The 18,073-nt window shown below is 39.8% G+C and overlaps 1 protein-coding gene across 2 annotated transcripts in view; it reads right to left on the bottom strand.

Annotated features, from left to right (window-relative positions):
* The window catches only part of AATF (apoptosis antagonizing transcription factor), a 112,350-nt gene that overhangs the window by 11,977 nt on the left and 82,300 nt on the right, over positions 1-18,073 (bottom strand). Inside the window, exon 11 of one of the 2 annotated variants that reach the window (XM_055257053.2) lies at positions 13,378-13,449. The exons of the other annotated variant lie outside the window; for it this stretch is intronic. Within the exon in view, the coding sequence (XP_055113028.2) occupies positions 13,378-13,449 (72 nt within the window). The remainder of the gene's footprint in view (positions 1-13,377; positions 13,450-18,073) is intronic. 2 annotated transcript variants of the gene reach the window in all.

Genomic DNA, 18,073 nt, shown 5'->3' with positions numbered 1-18,073 from the left:
CACTGGAGCACTTCAGATTTCAGATTTTCAGATTAGGCATGCTGAACGGGGATAATACAAATATTTCCAAATCTTAGAAAATCTGAAATACGAAATTCCTCTGGACCCAAGAATTCCTCATAGGTGACACTTGACCTGTAATAATTTATAGGAAGGCCATCAGAACCAAACCTGGTTTAAATAGCACAGAAAACCTACAGTATATAGTATATAGCAGGAGAAAACCTATAGTGTATACAAAGTTTAGGGTCTTGGAAGCGATGGAAATGTAAGAGTGTTTTTGAGAGAGCCTTTCCCAGGGTTCAATCCTAAGTGAAAATGACCCCAAAAACCCTCTAAGCAAAGGGCTGGGAATCAGAAGTCCCAGAGGAGAACCTTTCATTCTGGGTCTTTTCCAACATGGCCATGAGCTAAGAACAAAATAAGGAGCTGGCCCTCAAGCAGTGCAATGGTTTAGCATGGAGACCTAACCTATGAATAATTAGGAAACAACCTGGTGGTAGACGCTATATATAATATGGATCTATACAAAGTGACGTGGAAGCAGAGAAAGACATATTAAAGAAGTGAGATGATTTGGAGAGATTTCAGCAAAAGAGGCAAGAAACTCATCTTCATCTTATAGGGCAGTTGCAAAAATAATCTTGTAAACGGCAAACTGTAAACAAATGTATAAGCTGGAGGCTTTTTTTTTTTTTTTTTTTTGAGACGGAGTCTTGCTCTGTCCCCCAGGCTGGAGTGCAGTGGCGCGATCTCGGCTCACTGCAAGCTCCGCCTCCCGGGTTCACGCCATTCTCCTGCCTCAGCCTCTCCGAGTAGCTGGGACTACAGGCGCCCGCCACCACGCCCGGCTAATTTTTTTTTTTTTTTTTGTATTTTTAGTAGAGACGGGGTTTCACCGTGTTAGCCAGGATGGTCTCGATCTCCTGACCTCGTGATCTGCCCACCTCGGCCTCCCAAAGTGCTGGGATTACAGGCTTGAGCCACCGTGCGCGGCCACAAGCTGGAGGCCTTTAAAAGCATCTCAGACAGGAAGCCTCTACCCAACTTCTTTTGGGGTTTGCACAGAAATGGCTATGTCTGTATTGCATGCTGAGGGACAGTGGCGTAATACACAGATGTGAAAACACAAAGTTTGTTTATTTAAATAATTATCTGTTAGGGGTTCCATTTAAAATAGTCCTTCTCAGAAATTAAAAAATTAAAAAGAACATTTTATTCTCAAGAATCCAGTGAACAAGAGGCCTGTTTTCACTATGTAAAAGAAAGAAACCACGGCCCACAAAGAAAGCTTCCCAGGGTGGCACTGCATACGAGCGAGGGCATAAGGTGCTCAGGAATACTGAGTCAGCTGCCGAGCTCAGAGGAGGCCAATAACTGGAAAAAGACCTTAAGTGAAGTGTTTTGCAAATACTACAATTGAAATTTAAATATATTATTCCAAATATATGAACATAAAATCTCGATAATACCAAATACAAGATTACAGTACACACAGGCATACTTCTTTGACTTTTCAGTTAACATTCTTAGCAAGAAAAAACCCCCAATAAGTGCGTCTGTGAACTGTTATACAGTTAACAGTCTAACTGTTAGGGAGGAACAAACAGAATGGGTTCAAAGAAGAAAAAGCCACCTGCTCGGTGGCGGTGGAGAATCTGAAGTCTCCCTAGAAAGGCTGGTGACCTCATGACTGAATATTTCAACAGGAAACAACAGTGAGACGGGGGTGGGAGATGCTGCAGGCTGTGAGCAGAATGAACAGACGTGCAGAATAGGGAGTGCGTCCCAGGGATTGCAGGTGTCTGCTCTGGACAGCACACGGGGTGAAATAGGTGATAAGGAGAGAAAGGCAGCAAGGCAACAAGTCATCGACGGCCTTGACTGGCAGGCTTGAGAGTCTGGGTTTTATGCTAGAGGCAAAGAGCAGCATGTGATATTGGAGGAAGGTGAATCTGGCAACAAAACACAGAACTGATGAGAATAGAGACTATTGGTTAATACGCTGTTAGTGTAATAGTCGATGTGGGAATTAAAAAAAAAAAAATTGGCCAGGCACGGTGGCTCACACTTGTAATCCCAGCACTTTGGGAGGCCGAGGTGGGCGGATCATGAGGTCAGGAGATCGAGACCAACCTGGCTAACACCGTGAAACCCCGTCTCTACTAAAAATACAAAAAATTAGCCGGGCATGGTGGCGGGTGCCTGTACTCCCAGCTACTCGGGAGGCTGAGGCAGAAGAATGGCGTGAACCCGGGAGGTGGAGCTTGCAATGAGCCGAGATGGTGCCACTGCACTCCAGCCTGGGTGACAGAGCAAGACTCTGCCTCAAAAAAAAATAAAATAAAATAAAAAAATAAAAGGCCAGGTGCAGTGGTGGCTCATGTCTGTAATCCTAGCACTTTGGGAGGCCAAGGTGGGAGGACTGCTTGAGTCCAGGAGTTCAAGCTGGGGCAACATAGCAAGATCCCGTCTCTACAGAAAAAAAAAAAAAAACTGGTTGTGGTAGTGTGTGCCTGTAATCCCAGCTACTTGGGAGGCTGCAGCAGGAGAATCACTAGAGCACAGGAGTTCGAGGCTGCAGTGAGCTACAATTGTGCTACTGTACTCCAGCCTGGGCAACAGAGTAAAACCTTGTCTTTTGTTAAAAAAGAAAAAAAAAAAAAAGATCTGGACTCAAAAACAGAGGCAGTAGAAATAAAAAGTGAAGATCATTGAACAATATATTAAAATAATGCTCCAAGTAGATTAAAAGAAAAAAAATTCAGATGAAATTAAATATAGGTGAATAATTGTTCTAGGACACAGGAGAGATTGCCTAATCATAAAACAATGAAAAACACCCCCCACAAAAAGGTTCTTATATATTTATTTAGGTTAAAAAGTAAAACTTCTATGTGACCAATAAAAATCATTAATATTGACAGGTAAGCAAAATGCAAAAATCTACAAAAACCAGGAAATGTTATATAACCATAAATATAGCCATAATATAGAAAATTCATACAGGAAGAAAATTCATAAAGAAAAGTCAAAACTCAAAAAGAAAATGGGCAAAGGATAAAAACAACTACAAATGATACAAATACATGATTAATACTCTTCAAATTTACTATTATAAGAGAAAATAAACATTAGATTATAGCCCACTGCCTACCATATTATACGCCCTCAATAAGGTGTCATTTGTTATGAACTTAAAAACAATAAGTAACTTTTATATCTAAATAGGAAATATTTTTTAAAAGGTAGCTCTCTCGGCCAGGTGCGGTGGCTCACATCTGTAATCCCAGCACTGTGGGAGGCCGAGGCGGGTGAATCACCTGAGGTCAGGAGTTGGCGACCAGCCTGGCCAACATGGCAAACCCCGTCTCTACTAAAAATACAAAATTAACCGGGTGTAATAGGACACGCCTGTAGTCCCATCTACTTGGGAGGCTGAGGCAGGAGAATCACTTGAACCTGGGAGGCGGAGATTGCAGTGAGCCGAGATTGTACCACTGCACTTCAGCCTGGGCAACAGGGCAAGACTCCGTCTCAAAAGAAAAAAAAAAAAAGAAAAAAGATAGCTCTCCTGCTTAGCAAAGATAAAATGACATAAGCCTCCGCTGGAAAGAAAAGAGTCATGTAACATAGTAAAACTCATCAAGAGTCATTAGAAAGTTTAGATATTTGACCCAGAAATCTATTCTAAAGACACAGCAAAACCTAGAACATAGATTTCTGTATATATATGGTCACTGCAGCACTACTTGAAAAGAAAGGCAACTACAAACAACCTAAATGTCCCACAATAATAAACATTCCATAATAGATTATAAGGTTATTAAAATGCTTTTAAAAGTACTTAAGGCATTAAAATGCTTATACTATAAGTTAATCTGAAAAAAGATTCAAACACATATGTATATATCTGTATAAAATACATACACAAAAAATTCTATAAGAAAACATGTAAAAGTATTAATAATGTTCTACCCTCAATAGCAGGATGACAAATTTTTCTTTGTCCTTTCTATATTTTTCAAATTTTCTTCCATAAGCATGCACTATTTTTATTATATGGGAAAAATATACTGTCTCTAAGAAAAGCAGGTGATAGTTGTCTGACTGTGGCAGAGAACAGAATTACAAGCATAAACTGACTAAATATACTAGATCAGGATTCAAAGCTAATTATGAGGTCTAAGGTCTTTGTAACCAGAATGATGTAACATAAAACCAGGTTTGGGAATCCAGTGATTCACACTAACATATGAATGACTGACAGGCAAAACCTTTCTGTATAGAAAGTATCTCTCCTATAAAAGAAAGGGTGGGGGGGGGAACATTTTAATCTAATGAAGTTTCCCCCCCCAAATAAGTTTTTGAAAGAGTGGCTAGAGGTGGGGGTGGGGGGCTTCCCTGTGGCACATTATTCCCAAATATTTCTAAAAGCTTGTTAATTTCCTGGCAATAGCAGTGGGGGTTGGGGACCACACTCTTAGATGCACATACCTGTTCCACTACTTGTTGTTCAACTTAGGCAAGTTACTTAATTGTTCTATGCCTTAGCATTCTTATAAAATGCAGATAACATCAATCACTGGTTTTTTTTTATGAGGAAGAAATGAAAATATATGTGAAGGGCTTAGTGCAATGTCTGGCATATAGTAAACTCTCAGTAAGTGAAATATGATATGATTATTCTATGTTATTTCATTGCCCATCAGACACAGGGGACAGACTTACAGTGGATAAATCAGAGCGAAGGATAACTGCACTTAGAAACAGAAATGGTATCTTAGCAATCGACTGTTGGCTCAGTGATCACTGTGGGAAACATTAATAACATGGTTATGACTAAGTAAATCAAGGTGAAAAACTTAGCTATTGCCTACCCGCTTGCAAGTAACTGGCAAGTTACTTAGCTGTGATTAATACAATATCTATAAGATATTGCAATATATTTAGAAAGCCAATAATAATAAAAATTAAAAAACAAGTCCTTAAGAGAAACATTTACACACACTTTAAAGAATGTGAAATATCCCTTTGGGAAAAAAAGAGGATTTACAATCCTTTGAAGAAGCAATGAGAATATAAGTGCAGAAATGAGAACTATAGTCAAAAAGGCCCATTTTGAGGAAGGATTTATCTGTTCAGCATCTACAAATCTCTTTCTAGAAGATGTGCTTTTATCACTCTAGCTCCTGCTTGGAGCCAAGGCTTCATTTTGACAATGCAAATTCTCTAGAATAAGAGACTGAACAGTAGCAAATCAGGAAAAATAGAAGAAACAACAGCAGTGTTTTTTTTCCAACCCAGTTTTAAAACTCTGGCCCAAGCCTTAGGTTTGAACTTGAGAGTGTTTCCTTTGTCCTTTCTGACATTACTGGAGAAAGAAGGCCCCGTGCCCCTATCTCTGTGCTGGACGCCATCTTTAATGATGATATATGCGGGTCCTTTCCCCTCAGCACTGCTGGGGAGTCAAACGTGTGGTGCTACCCGCCTGAGAATCAACAAGCGAATTATAAACTGTGTCAATCCGAGTTAATGCAAAGCTGTAATCCTCTTTAACAAGAGATCAAATCACTGCCATGAGTTATGTTCATTCTGTAATCTGATAAGGAAGAGAGGGAACCTCTAATAAAAGAGTAATGGGAGCCTTTAATGATGCTGGTAAAAGGTAGCCCCAGTTAAAACATCGCTCTTGTTCCTGCTGATTAGATCAATGTTGCATATTTGCCCGGGCTTGTCTCACCTGTCAGAATAACCTGTGTCTTTTTAGGAGATAAGAAGCCTCAGAGAAAACATCTGTACTTTAGCCATTCTTGCTTGCAAGTTTTTAACCAACAGAAAATGCTCTATGGAGGGTATTTCAGGGGTTATTAGCTGATGTGTTCTCAAATGCTGAGCAAGCTACACCAGAATATCTCACCATGATTCAGTGCATATTCCTATTAAATATAGGTAGGGGGGAGCAAGAAATGGTTTAACTATCTTCTGGGTTACCAACTGGGGGAAAAGAATACCATCAGTAGAGTGGTAGAGTATGCCCATATTTAGGGTGCAGACCCATACACAAAAATGGCAAGCCGAAGATAAATTGCCTGTACAAATTCTATTATACCAAGGCATCTCAACAACAACGTGGCAGTAATGTTGACAAAGCACTTTACAAGGCTGGATTACATTTGTGCATTTCTTTTCTAAAACTCCAGATGTAAAACAATAATGTATTTGGTGCTCAGTACTTATCATTAAAGGATCCTCTCCTTGCTCTTTTTTAATGCCAGCAGCTTTATAAAAGGAGTGGGAAAGGTGGTTTTTTATTTTTGGGGAGAGAATGGGGAGCTAAAATTGAAACTCTTGCTGTACATATTGAGAATTTCTTTAAGTTATTTGCAAAGGAATGGAGTACCTACAAAATGTTAATCTTGCTATCATTTTTGGAATGGGGGGGAATCTACTTAGAAAAATTCAATACCTACACTTTTAACAGACAGTACCAGCATCAAATCTATCTAATATCCTCTCCTTGAAGCAGCATTTAATGCAAGGCAAACACCTATTTTCTTTGGCACACATCAAGCTGACTGCCGTCACCAGACCCTTTCCATCCTGACAGCCAAAACCAATGCCAACAGAGCAGGTTCACATGGATGCCCCTTCCCAAATCTGAGTCAGTGGCCAGTTTTGAGGAACACATCTCTTCCTGTCTCAGGGGTCTCAGTCAGTATTTGTCTTGTCACACTAGCATTTTACTGACTTACATCCACACAACAAATGACAATTAACTTAGTCTGCCTCAGAGGGTCTGTCAAAAACACAGGCAAAAAGCAGATGCTTATTTCTATAACCCCAAATTCTTCACTTTATTAGAACTATAGTGAGAGATCATCTGCATTTATTTTTTTTCATTTTTGGAATGCACCTGTATTAGGCCATTCTTGCAGTGCAGTAAAGAAATATTTGAGGCTGGGTAATTTATTAAGACAGGAGGTTTAACTGGCTCACGGTTCTGCAGGCTGTACAGGAAGCATGACACCAGGCATCTGTCCAGCTTCTGATGAGGCCTCTGGAAGCTTACAATCATGGCAGAAGGTGAAGGGGGAGCAGACGCCTCACAAGGCCACAGCAGGAGCAAGAGAGAGAGTGGGGACAGGGGAGAAGCCACACACTGCTAAACAACCAGATCTCTCAAGAACTCACCGTTATGAGGACAGCACTAGGGGGATGGTGCTAAACCACTGATGAGAAATCCACCCTCATGATCCAATCACCTCCCACCAGGCCCCACCTCCAACACTGGGGATTACATTTCAACATGAGATTTGGCAGGGATGCCAATCCAAACCATATCAGTATCCAACACTGGTTTTTCTTTTTCTTTATTGATAGATTAGATGTGTGTTTATTTATGGGGTGCATGTGACATTTTGATATACGCATAGCATGTTTAATGGTCACATCATACCCCCTCTGGTCTAATGGCATGGGGCAGGTGGGATTTCACATTATGCAATGTAAGCACTGTTTCTAAAAGGTCCTAGATGAGCTTAGAATAACTTCAATAGAGAAGTGAACAACAGCCCTGCAAATCATGCAAGTAAAGTACTGACCTGCTCTTGCTGGTGATAATACGCTTAGAGGATTCTCTACCAATGAGATGTCAAGCCTTTTCTTCTCCTTAGGCCACTGATAGCTCTGGCTCTACAAAAACAAGTGATCCTTTGCCTCTTAAAGATGACACTGTCAGCCAGGTGTGGTGGCTCACGCCTATAATCCCAGGACTTTGGGAGGCCGAAGCAGGTGGATCACGAGGTCAAGAGATCCAGACCATCCTGGCCAACATGGTGAAACCCCATCTCTACTAAAAATACAAAAATTAGCCGGGGGGGTGGAGGCGGGGGAGGGGTGGCCTGTGCCTGTAGTCCCAGCTACTCTGCAGGCTGAGGCAGGAGAATCACTTGAACCCGGGAGGCAGAGCTTGCAGTGAGCTGAGATTACCCCACTGCACTACAGCCTGGGTGAGAGAGTGAGACTGCCTCAAAAAAAAAAAAAAAAAAAAAAAAGATGCTGCTGTCCTGGGAGCTGAGCTGTCCCGTGTCAAGAGCATCAAGGGTTTAGCAAAGCCAGGGATCATTTTTAGGCTCATAGTAACCTCCTCCCTTGCAGGCAAACACGTAATACATGGACAAATTGGGCTTTCTTTTGTTTTCTTTCAACATTGGGAATGCTCATCAGGCATGCAATACAAACCACCTGTAAACCTCATACTGGAGAAGAGTAAAGATCTACTAGACCAGCACATAGAAAGTATCGGGGGTTGCATAAGATTTCCACTAACAAAAGAGATCCGAAATCATTAAATCAATATCCAACATCTACCTAGAAGGAAATGCCCCAAAGGGAAATTTGGTAACACAGGGACACAACTTGGCTACTTTGCATTTTAAAAGGTTTAAAACAAAATAGATTGCTTGAAGAGAAAAATTCTTAGCGTGAGAAAAGAATTTGTATCAGCAGAAATTAACTAAATAGATAACACTACTCAGACCACACAACAGGAGAAACAAAATGAAGATGCCACTATCCTTTCAAAGATAGCATTTCTTTCTCCACCAGGATACACCACCAGGATAATATCCTGTGTTAAAGATCTCTCTCTCTCTCCCTTAATGAGCTACGTTCCAGTTTCAATTTAAGTCAACCAAGGACAAATTTACTGAGTTCAAACTGGAAAAGGGATATGGGGGGATTCAAGGATACGCAACTGGACACGCCACCCCCCACCAAAACCACTGAGGATTAATCCAATTTAGGTGCGTGTGGAAGGATGAACTGGAACCAATGAGTAACTAAGGAAAAGAAGAGGGCTTCTACTTCCAGATGTGGGTAAGCTAAGAACCATAAGCAGAGGTGCCTCTGGGAACAAGAAGTCAAAAGGGTAGAACATTTTGTTTCATGTATTTTACCACAATTAAAATTAGTGGAGTGTGGTGGTGTGCACCTGTTAGTCCCAGCTACTCAAGAGGCTGAGGTGGGAGGATCACCTGAGCCCAGGAATTGGAGGTTGCAGGGAGCTATGACTGCACCACTGCATTCCTGCCCAGCAAATAGTGAGACCCTGTCTCAAGAAAAAAAAAATAATAAATTCATTGAATGATTTTACTGTGATTATTTAGTTTGGGTCATTTGGATTTTTTATTTTTCTACAAACAATACTGCAATAAAGATCCTTGACACAAATGTATTTGGCAACTATTAAAGGCTATCTCCTACAAGTAGATTTTTCTGTGTTAACAGACACATTTAAAAGTCAGAAACAGGGCCGGGCACGGTGGCTCACGACAGTAATCCCAGCACTTTGGGAGGCTGAGGCAGGTAAATCACCTGAGGTCAGGAGTTAGAGACCAGCCTGACCAACGGGAGGCTGAGGCAGGAGAATTGCTGAACCCAGGAGGCGGAGATTGCAGTAAGCCAAGATTGCACCACTGCACTCTTGCCTGGGCAACAGAGCAAGACTCCATCTCAAAAAAAAAAAAAAAAAAAAGTTGGAAACACAATGTCATATAGTCCTCCCAAAAGATTTTGCCAATTACATTTCCAAAAACAGTATGCAAAAGTGCGTTTTTCTTACACCATCAACACTGGGTATTACTAATCCTTTTAATATTTTCCAACTGAATAAGGACAACGAAAAGGAGGGGGGCTGTGCATGGTGGTGCATGCATGTAGTCCCAGCTACTCGGGAGGCTGAGGCAGGAGAATCGCTTGAACCCAGGAGGCGGAGGTTGCAGTGAGCCCAAATGGTGCCATGGCACTCCAGCCTGGGTGACAGAGCAAAACTCTGTCTCAAAAAAAAAAAAAAAAAAAAATTAAAAGAAATCTCATTATATTAATTTGCATTTCTTTGATTAGGTTGAAAGTGCTTATGGTTTTTGGCCCTTGAAATTTTTCTTTTTTGATTTTTTTTTTTTTTTAAATGGAGTCTCACTCGGTCACCCAGGCTGGAGTGCAGTGGCATGATCTCGGCTCACTGCGAGCTCTGCCTCCTGGGTTCACGCCATTCTCCTGCCTCAGCCTCCCAGTAGCTGGGACTACAGGCGCCTGCCACGACGCCCAGCTAATTTTTTGTATTTTTAGTAGAGATGGGGTTTCACCGTGTTAGTCAGGATGGTCTCGATCTCCTGACCTCGTGATCCGCCCGCCTCAGCCTCCCAAAGTGCTGAGATTACAGGTGTGAGCCACTGTGCCTGACCTTCTTTTTTGATTTTTAAGTCTGCTTGTTGACATGCTATGTCCATTATTGTTATTGGGATATTCTTAGAGATTTGTAAAAACTCTTTACATAGTAGAAAAATATGTCATCCGCTGGAATTTTTTTGTTCAAGTTCAACATTTACCTATTAACTTTGTTTTTGATGTCTTTTTCAATGTGACTTTTATGTAGTCAGGTCTATTAATATTTTACCTTTTAGTTTCTGGCCTTGTGGTCATGCTTATAAGGTCCTTCACTACCTTAAAATCATTAAAAAAAATTCTCTATGCCCCCAGCACACCAAGAATGCCATATGTATAACTTAGGAAAACCAAAAGTATTCACTTGAGGAAAAGTAGCATGCAGTGATATTGATATTCTAACAATTACGAAAGCTTCCTATTTGTGGTGTACAAATGGGACACAGAATAGAATAGTACTAGATTACTTCCACTTTTGTTTTTCCACTGAAGAAAAACAAACGAGGATAAGCTATTACTGCTTCCTTCTTACTTAAGATAAAGTTAACAATACCTACTGGCCCTAAAAATTTTGATACTAGGAGAGAGAGCTAGTGCCTATTTACTGTACCCATAGTTAATCTGGCCTATTCAAACCATAAAGCACGAGCAGTTGATATGGACACGTCTCCCTGTCCTTAGGAAACACAATGAGAATGGTGCGCACTTTGGTAAAAACAAATGTTCAGTTCAACACAAGACTATTATTACATTCCTTAAGTAGCTAAACCAGCTGGAGAACAATGCTGGTAATTAGGAATCAGTCCACAAGCGATAGCCCTTTTTCCTTATAAATGTCACAAGGACTGTCACCCAGCAAACACATTCCTAACCCCTTCTACCTTGCCTGCTCTACCTGGAGTGGCAACGTAACACAGTTCTGGCCAATGAAATACAGAAAGTTTGCTGAAGGGAATTCTGGGGAAGCTTTTACTTTTCTGATTAAAAACAAACAGGTATGGCTGGCACAGCTCTTTCTGCTTCTTCCTGCCTTGAATGCATATTTGATGGCATAGTTGCAACAGCCATCTTAGGACCACAGGGGAAAGACCAAGAGATGTTGGCCCTAACACCACCGAGAAGCAAAAGCCATGGCCAACAAGTGCCTACCACCCCTAGAATTATCCTGTCAGAAAGATGAACTTCCATTTCCTTATGCCTCTGTAGTCAGGTTTTATATTTTTATAGGCCATACCCAAATTAATCCTAATAGAGTCATTTTCAAATAATTTTTATGTCTAGCAAATAGTAGACCTTCAAAAATTAGGAGTTAATATTGGTAAGATTCTGGAAAAAACTAAGTACCCCTCAAGGGATTCAAGTAAAATTCCAACTAAGAATGGCATAAAGTTGATTTCTGAATGACTTTATAGTACTGTGATCAAAAGATACCACTAATATCTAAACCAGATTTCATTTCATGCCTGGGATAATAACGTAAACTTAAAGGGTTTGGTTTAATTTGCAAAATCCAGTTTTGCTTTCTTCTTGATGTAATTTTTTCACGGCATCCTGACAGGGAATCTAAAATGCACTCACTTTACTCTGCAATTTTTAAACAGACTGGATCCAGAAATGAACAAAAAACCACAGCCGTATCTAGACACTCACTTGCAAAGCACAGGATAGCAGATGTGGTCACAAAGCCAGATATAAATGTACTCAGAACCATCCATAAGCTGTTTTGTGCTCAAAGTACTGAATAACCCAAATAAAAAATAATAATATTTGTCAAAATTTGCAGATCTCAAACTTTTTAGACAAGGAAGGGAAAATCTGATGGCATTTGGTAGCAAACAAAATACTCTAAAATAAAAAGGTTATATGTAGTTTGAGGGATAAAACTGGCAAAAACCACCTGTGCCTATATTATGACCAATAATTTCGCTTGGTAAATATGTTTAAAAATGCTTCTCACAGCATTATTTACAACAGTGACAATTAAAAGCCATTTAAATGTCCAACAATCAGTGAATGGCTAAATAAATATTATTAACAATATTACTTGGTCATTGAAAAATTTTAATTATTTTAATGACATGAAAATGCTCTCAGTATATAAAACATTTCCTGAATATAATTTCAATATAAAAAAGAAAAACAGGAACATACTGAAAGGGAACTTACAAAAACTGAAATGAAATGCTGTGAGATGTTAAAAGTGGCTGTCTTCTGTGTATGTGTGAGTGTATACACATACACTTCCTATCTCTGCTGACAGGCCTAGAAATAGCAATACTCACTAACAAGGAGCACCCCTAGTACCTAGATCTTGGTTTCTAAATACCACAATCCACTAAAAAGAACCAGGGCTCCTTCAAGAAAGACTGATTTCAGGGCTGGAAGATGGAAAGTCTAAGATGAGCATTAAACATCTTGTTGTGCCAGAAAGTAAGGAAGTACTCAAAGAATGACTGAAGACAACTTTGAAGGACACAAGCCAGTCTGAAGGCACTTCCACTATCTGGGACAATTTTAACATCAAAATAAATATAACTCATTGAATAAAATAGGAAAACATGAGTCCATATTGATATAAATAAATAAATAAATGGTAAATAAATGAGGGAGAAGAGGAAGTTCTTCATTATAGAATGCCAATTAATAGATACAGAAGAAACTGTTATTTTAAAAAGGTTATCCCTGAACAGTAATATTATGAGCATACACTTTTTTTTCTGTATTTCTCTCGTTTTAGCTTTATAAAATAAGCATACACATTTTTTGTAAAAACATTCACAATCCCCAACAAATACAACATACGCACATCTCCAGAGCACTCACTAGAGCCACTAGTGAGAGCATATGCACAACAGCCCCAAGTACATGGGCCACCTGCCCTGTCCTAGAGAGCTCAGATGTCCCGGGGAGCTGGGCTAAAGTTCAAAACAAAACAGGAAAAATAAACCACCAAAGGCAGCACTGAGATTTATGGAAGTTTTTGGTTTGGTTTTATAGTAATTATGAGGGTGAAGAGATGTGACGCTTACTATGATGCCAATGACAAATGGTTAACTGATAAGAAGAAATGGAGAGGGCGAAGGCTGTAGAGCAGGTCAATATCAGGCTGTCATGAAGCCATTTGAGACACGTAATTAATCTATTACTCACCTGGCATCATCATTCATTGTAGTATGGTCAATAGGTGCCATGAAACTCAGTAGCTTGCTAAGGACATGAAACCTAAATAAAGCAGGAAGCAAACAGGCAGCAACATTAGTAACTGTTAACCTAGGAGAGGAAACACATTCCATGAGTTAACAAACTCCAGAACTGATCACTGGAACATTTGGCTACAAAGTGGGATAGGGAAAAATTCATAGGCACTTACCACTGTCGTTGGGATGACCAACTACAGTCATCCCATGGTATCTGTGGGGGAATGGTTCCAGGACTCCCCATGGATACAAAAATCCACGGATGCTCAAGTTCCTTATATAAAATGGCATAGTATTTGCATGTAATCTACACACATGCTCCCATATACTTAACTCATGTCTAGATTACTTAGAATACCTAATGCAATGTAAATGCTATGTAAATAGTTGTTATAATGTATTGTTTAGGGAATAATGATGAGAAAAAAGTCTGCACTTGTTCACAGGTACAGACACAACGCTCCTTTCCCCATGCCTGAATATTTTCAATCTGTGGTTGGTTGAATCCACTGATGTGGAACTCACAAATATGTAGGGCTGACTGTACATTTTTCCCTTTTTCCTTAATGCTACAGGAGAAAAGTCTGATAACAGCATACTGTAAATGACAGTTCAACACAGGATTCATTTATAGCACAGCCCCAAAAAAGAATAGGTACACTTGTGCTTTTGAGCAATATACAACCCTTAAACATTATTCCAGACTAAAGACAATGAAGAATTGACTACCTCATTTTCTTCCTCTACATATATCTTAAGCATTTTCCATTTTAATAGATGTCACAAAAGCCATCTACTGGCAGCAGCACAGGTAGTGGTATAGCATCTGAAGGCAACACCTCACCAACACCACCCACACTGCCACTGGTTCCCCAAGGCAGAAAAGGGGTCTGCAATTCCACGTCATCTCCGTGCACTAGATCCAGGGGTTCTTTCATTTCCCCCACCTTTAAATGGAGAAACACAACTGAATTCACAGTAAGTTTGATTCCTAGATCTTCAGTCTAGGTACTATGGAAGTTTAAGTTATATCACCTACATTTCCCACCAAATGGAAAAAAAAATATTTTGTATGATGTGTTTGAGATGCTCTAGAAAATACATGACCTTATACAGACCAAATCATACCAAAGATAATTCAAAGGGGTATCCTTTTCTACTCATTATAATGTGCCCTCTCTATATACATAAAATAAAATTCTAACCCAAAAAACTCTACTAGGGCAAAACACTATCCATAAAACAAAATGTGGTATTTTCATGTATTTAATACATAATATTTTAAAGTTTTAGGAACATTTTTACACATATCAAATAATTTATTTATTGTATCACCCACAGCTCAGCCTCCCAAAGGTAATTCTTTATTTCAACAAATGAATTTTACAAGAATAATACTGATAAGATTTTCCCTATTATACAAGTAATAGTGGCAGGGTGTGGTGGCTCACGCCTGTAATCCCAGCACTTTGGGAGGCTGAGGTAGAAGGATTGCTTGAGGCTAGGAGTTCAAAACCAGCCTGGACAACATAGTAAGACACTGTCTATACCCCCACACCAACCCAGAAAAAAAGTAATACAAAAGATAAAATACAGAAAATTAAAAAAAAAAACCACACAGAAAACACATACAGTTGGCCTGGCACAGTGGCTCATGCCTATAACCTGAGCACTTTGAAAGGTCAGGCAGAAGATCACCTGAGCCCAGGAGTTCAAGACCAGCCTGGGCAACACAGCAAGACCCTGTCTCTACAAAAAGTAAAAAAAACTGGCCAGGCACGGTGGCTCACGCCTGTAATCCCAGCACTTCGGGAGGCCAAGGGGAGCAGATCGCCTGAGGTCAGGAGTTCAAGACCAACCTGGCCAACATGTTGAAACCCCATCTCTACTAAAAATACAAAAATTAGCCGGGTGTGGTGGCACATGCCTGTAATCCCAGTAAATAGGGAGGCTGAGGCAGGAGAAACCCTTAAACCCAGGAGATGGAAGATGCAGTGAATCGAGATAATGCCACTGCACTCCAGCCTGGGCAACAGAGAGAGATTTTCTTTCAAAAATAAAACAAACAAAAATCAAAAAGTAAAAAAACTGGCTGGGTGCAGTGGCTCACGCCTGTAATCCCAACACTTTAGAAGCCTGAGGTGGGTGGATCACCTGAGGTCAGGAGTTCAAGACCAGCCTGGCCAAAACGGCAAAACCCTGTCTCTACTAAAAATACAAAAATTGGCCGGGCGTGGTGGTGTGTGCCTGTAATCCCAGCTACTTGGGAGGCTGAGGGAGGAGAATCGCTTGAACCCAGGAGGCAGAGGGTGCAGTGAGCTGAGATCAGGCCACTGCACTCCAGCCTGGGTGACAGAGCAAGACTCTGTCTCAAAAAAATAAATAAGTAAAATAAAAAAGTAAGAAAACTAGCCAGGCATGGTGGCATGTGCCTGTAGTCCCAGCTACTCGGGAGGCTGAGGTGGAAGGATTGCTTAAGCCTAGGAGGTTGAGACTGCAGTGAGCCCTCCAGTCTGGGCTTTGTAGCTCAGGCTGGAGTGCAGTGGTGTGATCATGGCTCACTACAGAGTATGAGCTTATCTAAAAAACAAAAACAAAAACAAATCCCACACACAATCCTTCTACCTATAGACAATTGTTATGTTTGTTTCACATAATGATCATTTTATATATATATATATATATTCATACAATTTTGAATGAATTATTTTCTCACCTAGCCTTATAAGCAATGTCCCATAAACAATTTATAAATAGCTGCATATAACCGTAGGAACAGAAGTACCATATTTTCGCATTTTTGAACACATACATTGCTTCTAATTCTTCACTTTTTGTTGTTGTTGTTGTTGTTGTTGAGACAGGGTCTCACTGTCACCCAGGCTGGAATGCAGTGGTGCTATCTCGGCTCACTGCAACCTCTGACTCGCAGGTTCAGGCCATCCTCCCACCTCAGCCTCCTGAGTAGCTGGAACTACAGGAGTGTACCACCATGCCCAGCTAATATGTGTATTTTTAGTAGAGATGGGGTTTCACCATGTTGCCCAGGCTGGTCTAGAACTCTTGGACTCAAGTGATCCACCTGTGTTGGCCTCCAAAAGTGCTGGGATTACAGGCGTGAGCCACCACGCCCAGTCTAATTCTTCACTTTTTATAAAATGAAAAAAGGCCTCTATGTAGGCCTTTTTTTGTTGGTGATGTTTTATTTTGTTTTTTTGAGATAGGGTCTTGCTTTGTTGCTCAGGCTGGAGTGCAGCAATCATGGCTCACTATAGCTTTGACCTGCTGGGCTCAAGCCACCCCCCCACCTCTGCCTCCTGGTCCTGACCACCACCAAGGAGCTAGGACTAGAGGTGTGTGCCACCATGCCTGGCTAATTTTTAAATTTTTTTTTTTTTTTGTAGAGAGAGGGTCTTGCTATATTGTCCAGGCTGGTCTCAAATTCCTAAACTCAAGTGATCCTCCCACCTCAGCCTCCCAAAGTGCTGGAATTACAAGCATAAGCCACTGAGCCTGGCCAATACATAACTCTTAGATGTGAAATTGCTGAGTTGAAAGGTATGTATATGTAAACTTGACAGAGTCAAAATGCCCTCCCAAAAGTTATGTCAATGTATGAGCATAAATATTTATATGACCTTTTTATTTAAATATAAACCAAAAATACTGTTAATTAAATATATCTTTTAATGTCCTTAGGCCTCACTAAACTTCAGTGTCCATCTGAAAGTATGATTACTATTCTTGGCTGTGTCCACAGGTGGGTTTAATTCACTTTCTGGACAAAGACTATGAACTGTACCCTACAGTTGTGTTATGCAATATAGTAGCTACTAGCCACACGTGGCTACTGTGCATTTGAAATGGGGCTAGTCTGAATTGAGATGTACTGTAATTAAGTATAATATATAAACCAGATTTTGAAGACTTGGGACAAAAAAAAATATATATCACTAATAATTCTTAAAATAGTAAATTGTTGAAATAATATTTTTATATATTGGGTTAAATGAAATGTTATTAAAATTAAGTTCACCTTTTTCTTTTTACTTTTTCAGTGTGGCTACTAGAACATTTAAAATTGCATATATAATACGTATTAATATTTTTATTAGATGGTACTGCTCTGTAGAATATCTTTACATTTAATACAACATAGTTAATAACTATTAACTACATGATGAAATACAGGCTTTAGGAAGAAATCAGATTAAAGACCATTTAGTAATCTGTACTTAGCATCTAATCTCAGTGCTACTGAAAATGGGTGTATGTTTTAATATTAAATCACCTTTTACCAACCATACTAAGAAAAGATAAATATTATTTTGTTGTGGAAGAACAGACCAACACAGTAAGACAACATATTATTAAAGGCTTGGGAGTTTGATCCATTTACATTATGATTTCTGATTAAATCATAACTAAATTCACTCATATGTAATGCTGAGTAGAATGCTGATAATCAATAATTATAATTACTGTATTTCCAAAAACCAAAATATTTGTTTTTTTTAAAAAACGTTATTTTCTAGCATCCAATTAGCAAGTCTGACCAGGCTGTATCATTTAAGCTAATGAAGTGTTATTATTTAAACTGTTTCCAGAAGGTAATGTTAATCTTTGCTACAACATTCCTGGAAGTCTTA

Source organism: Symphalangus syndactylus, chromosome 20 (genome assembly GCF_028878055.3).
Source record: "Symphalangus syndactylus isolate Jambi chromosome 20, NHGRI_mSymSyn1-v2.1_pri, whole genome shotgun sequence".
NCBI classification, from domain to species: Eukaryota; Metazoa; Chordata; class Mammalia; order Primates; family Hylobatidae; genus Symphalangus; species Symphalangus syndactylus.
The sequence above is the reverse complement of the archived record's forward strand: the minus strand, read 5'-3'. Positions and strand labels throughout refer to the sequence as shown.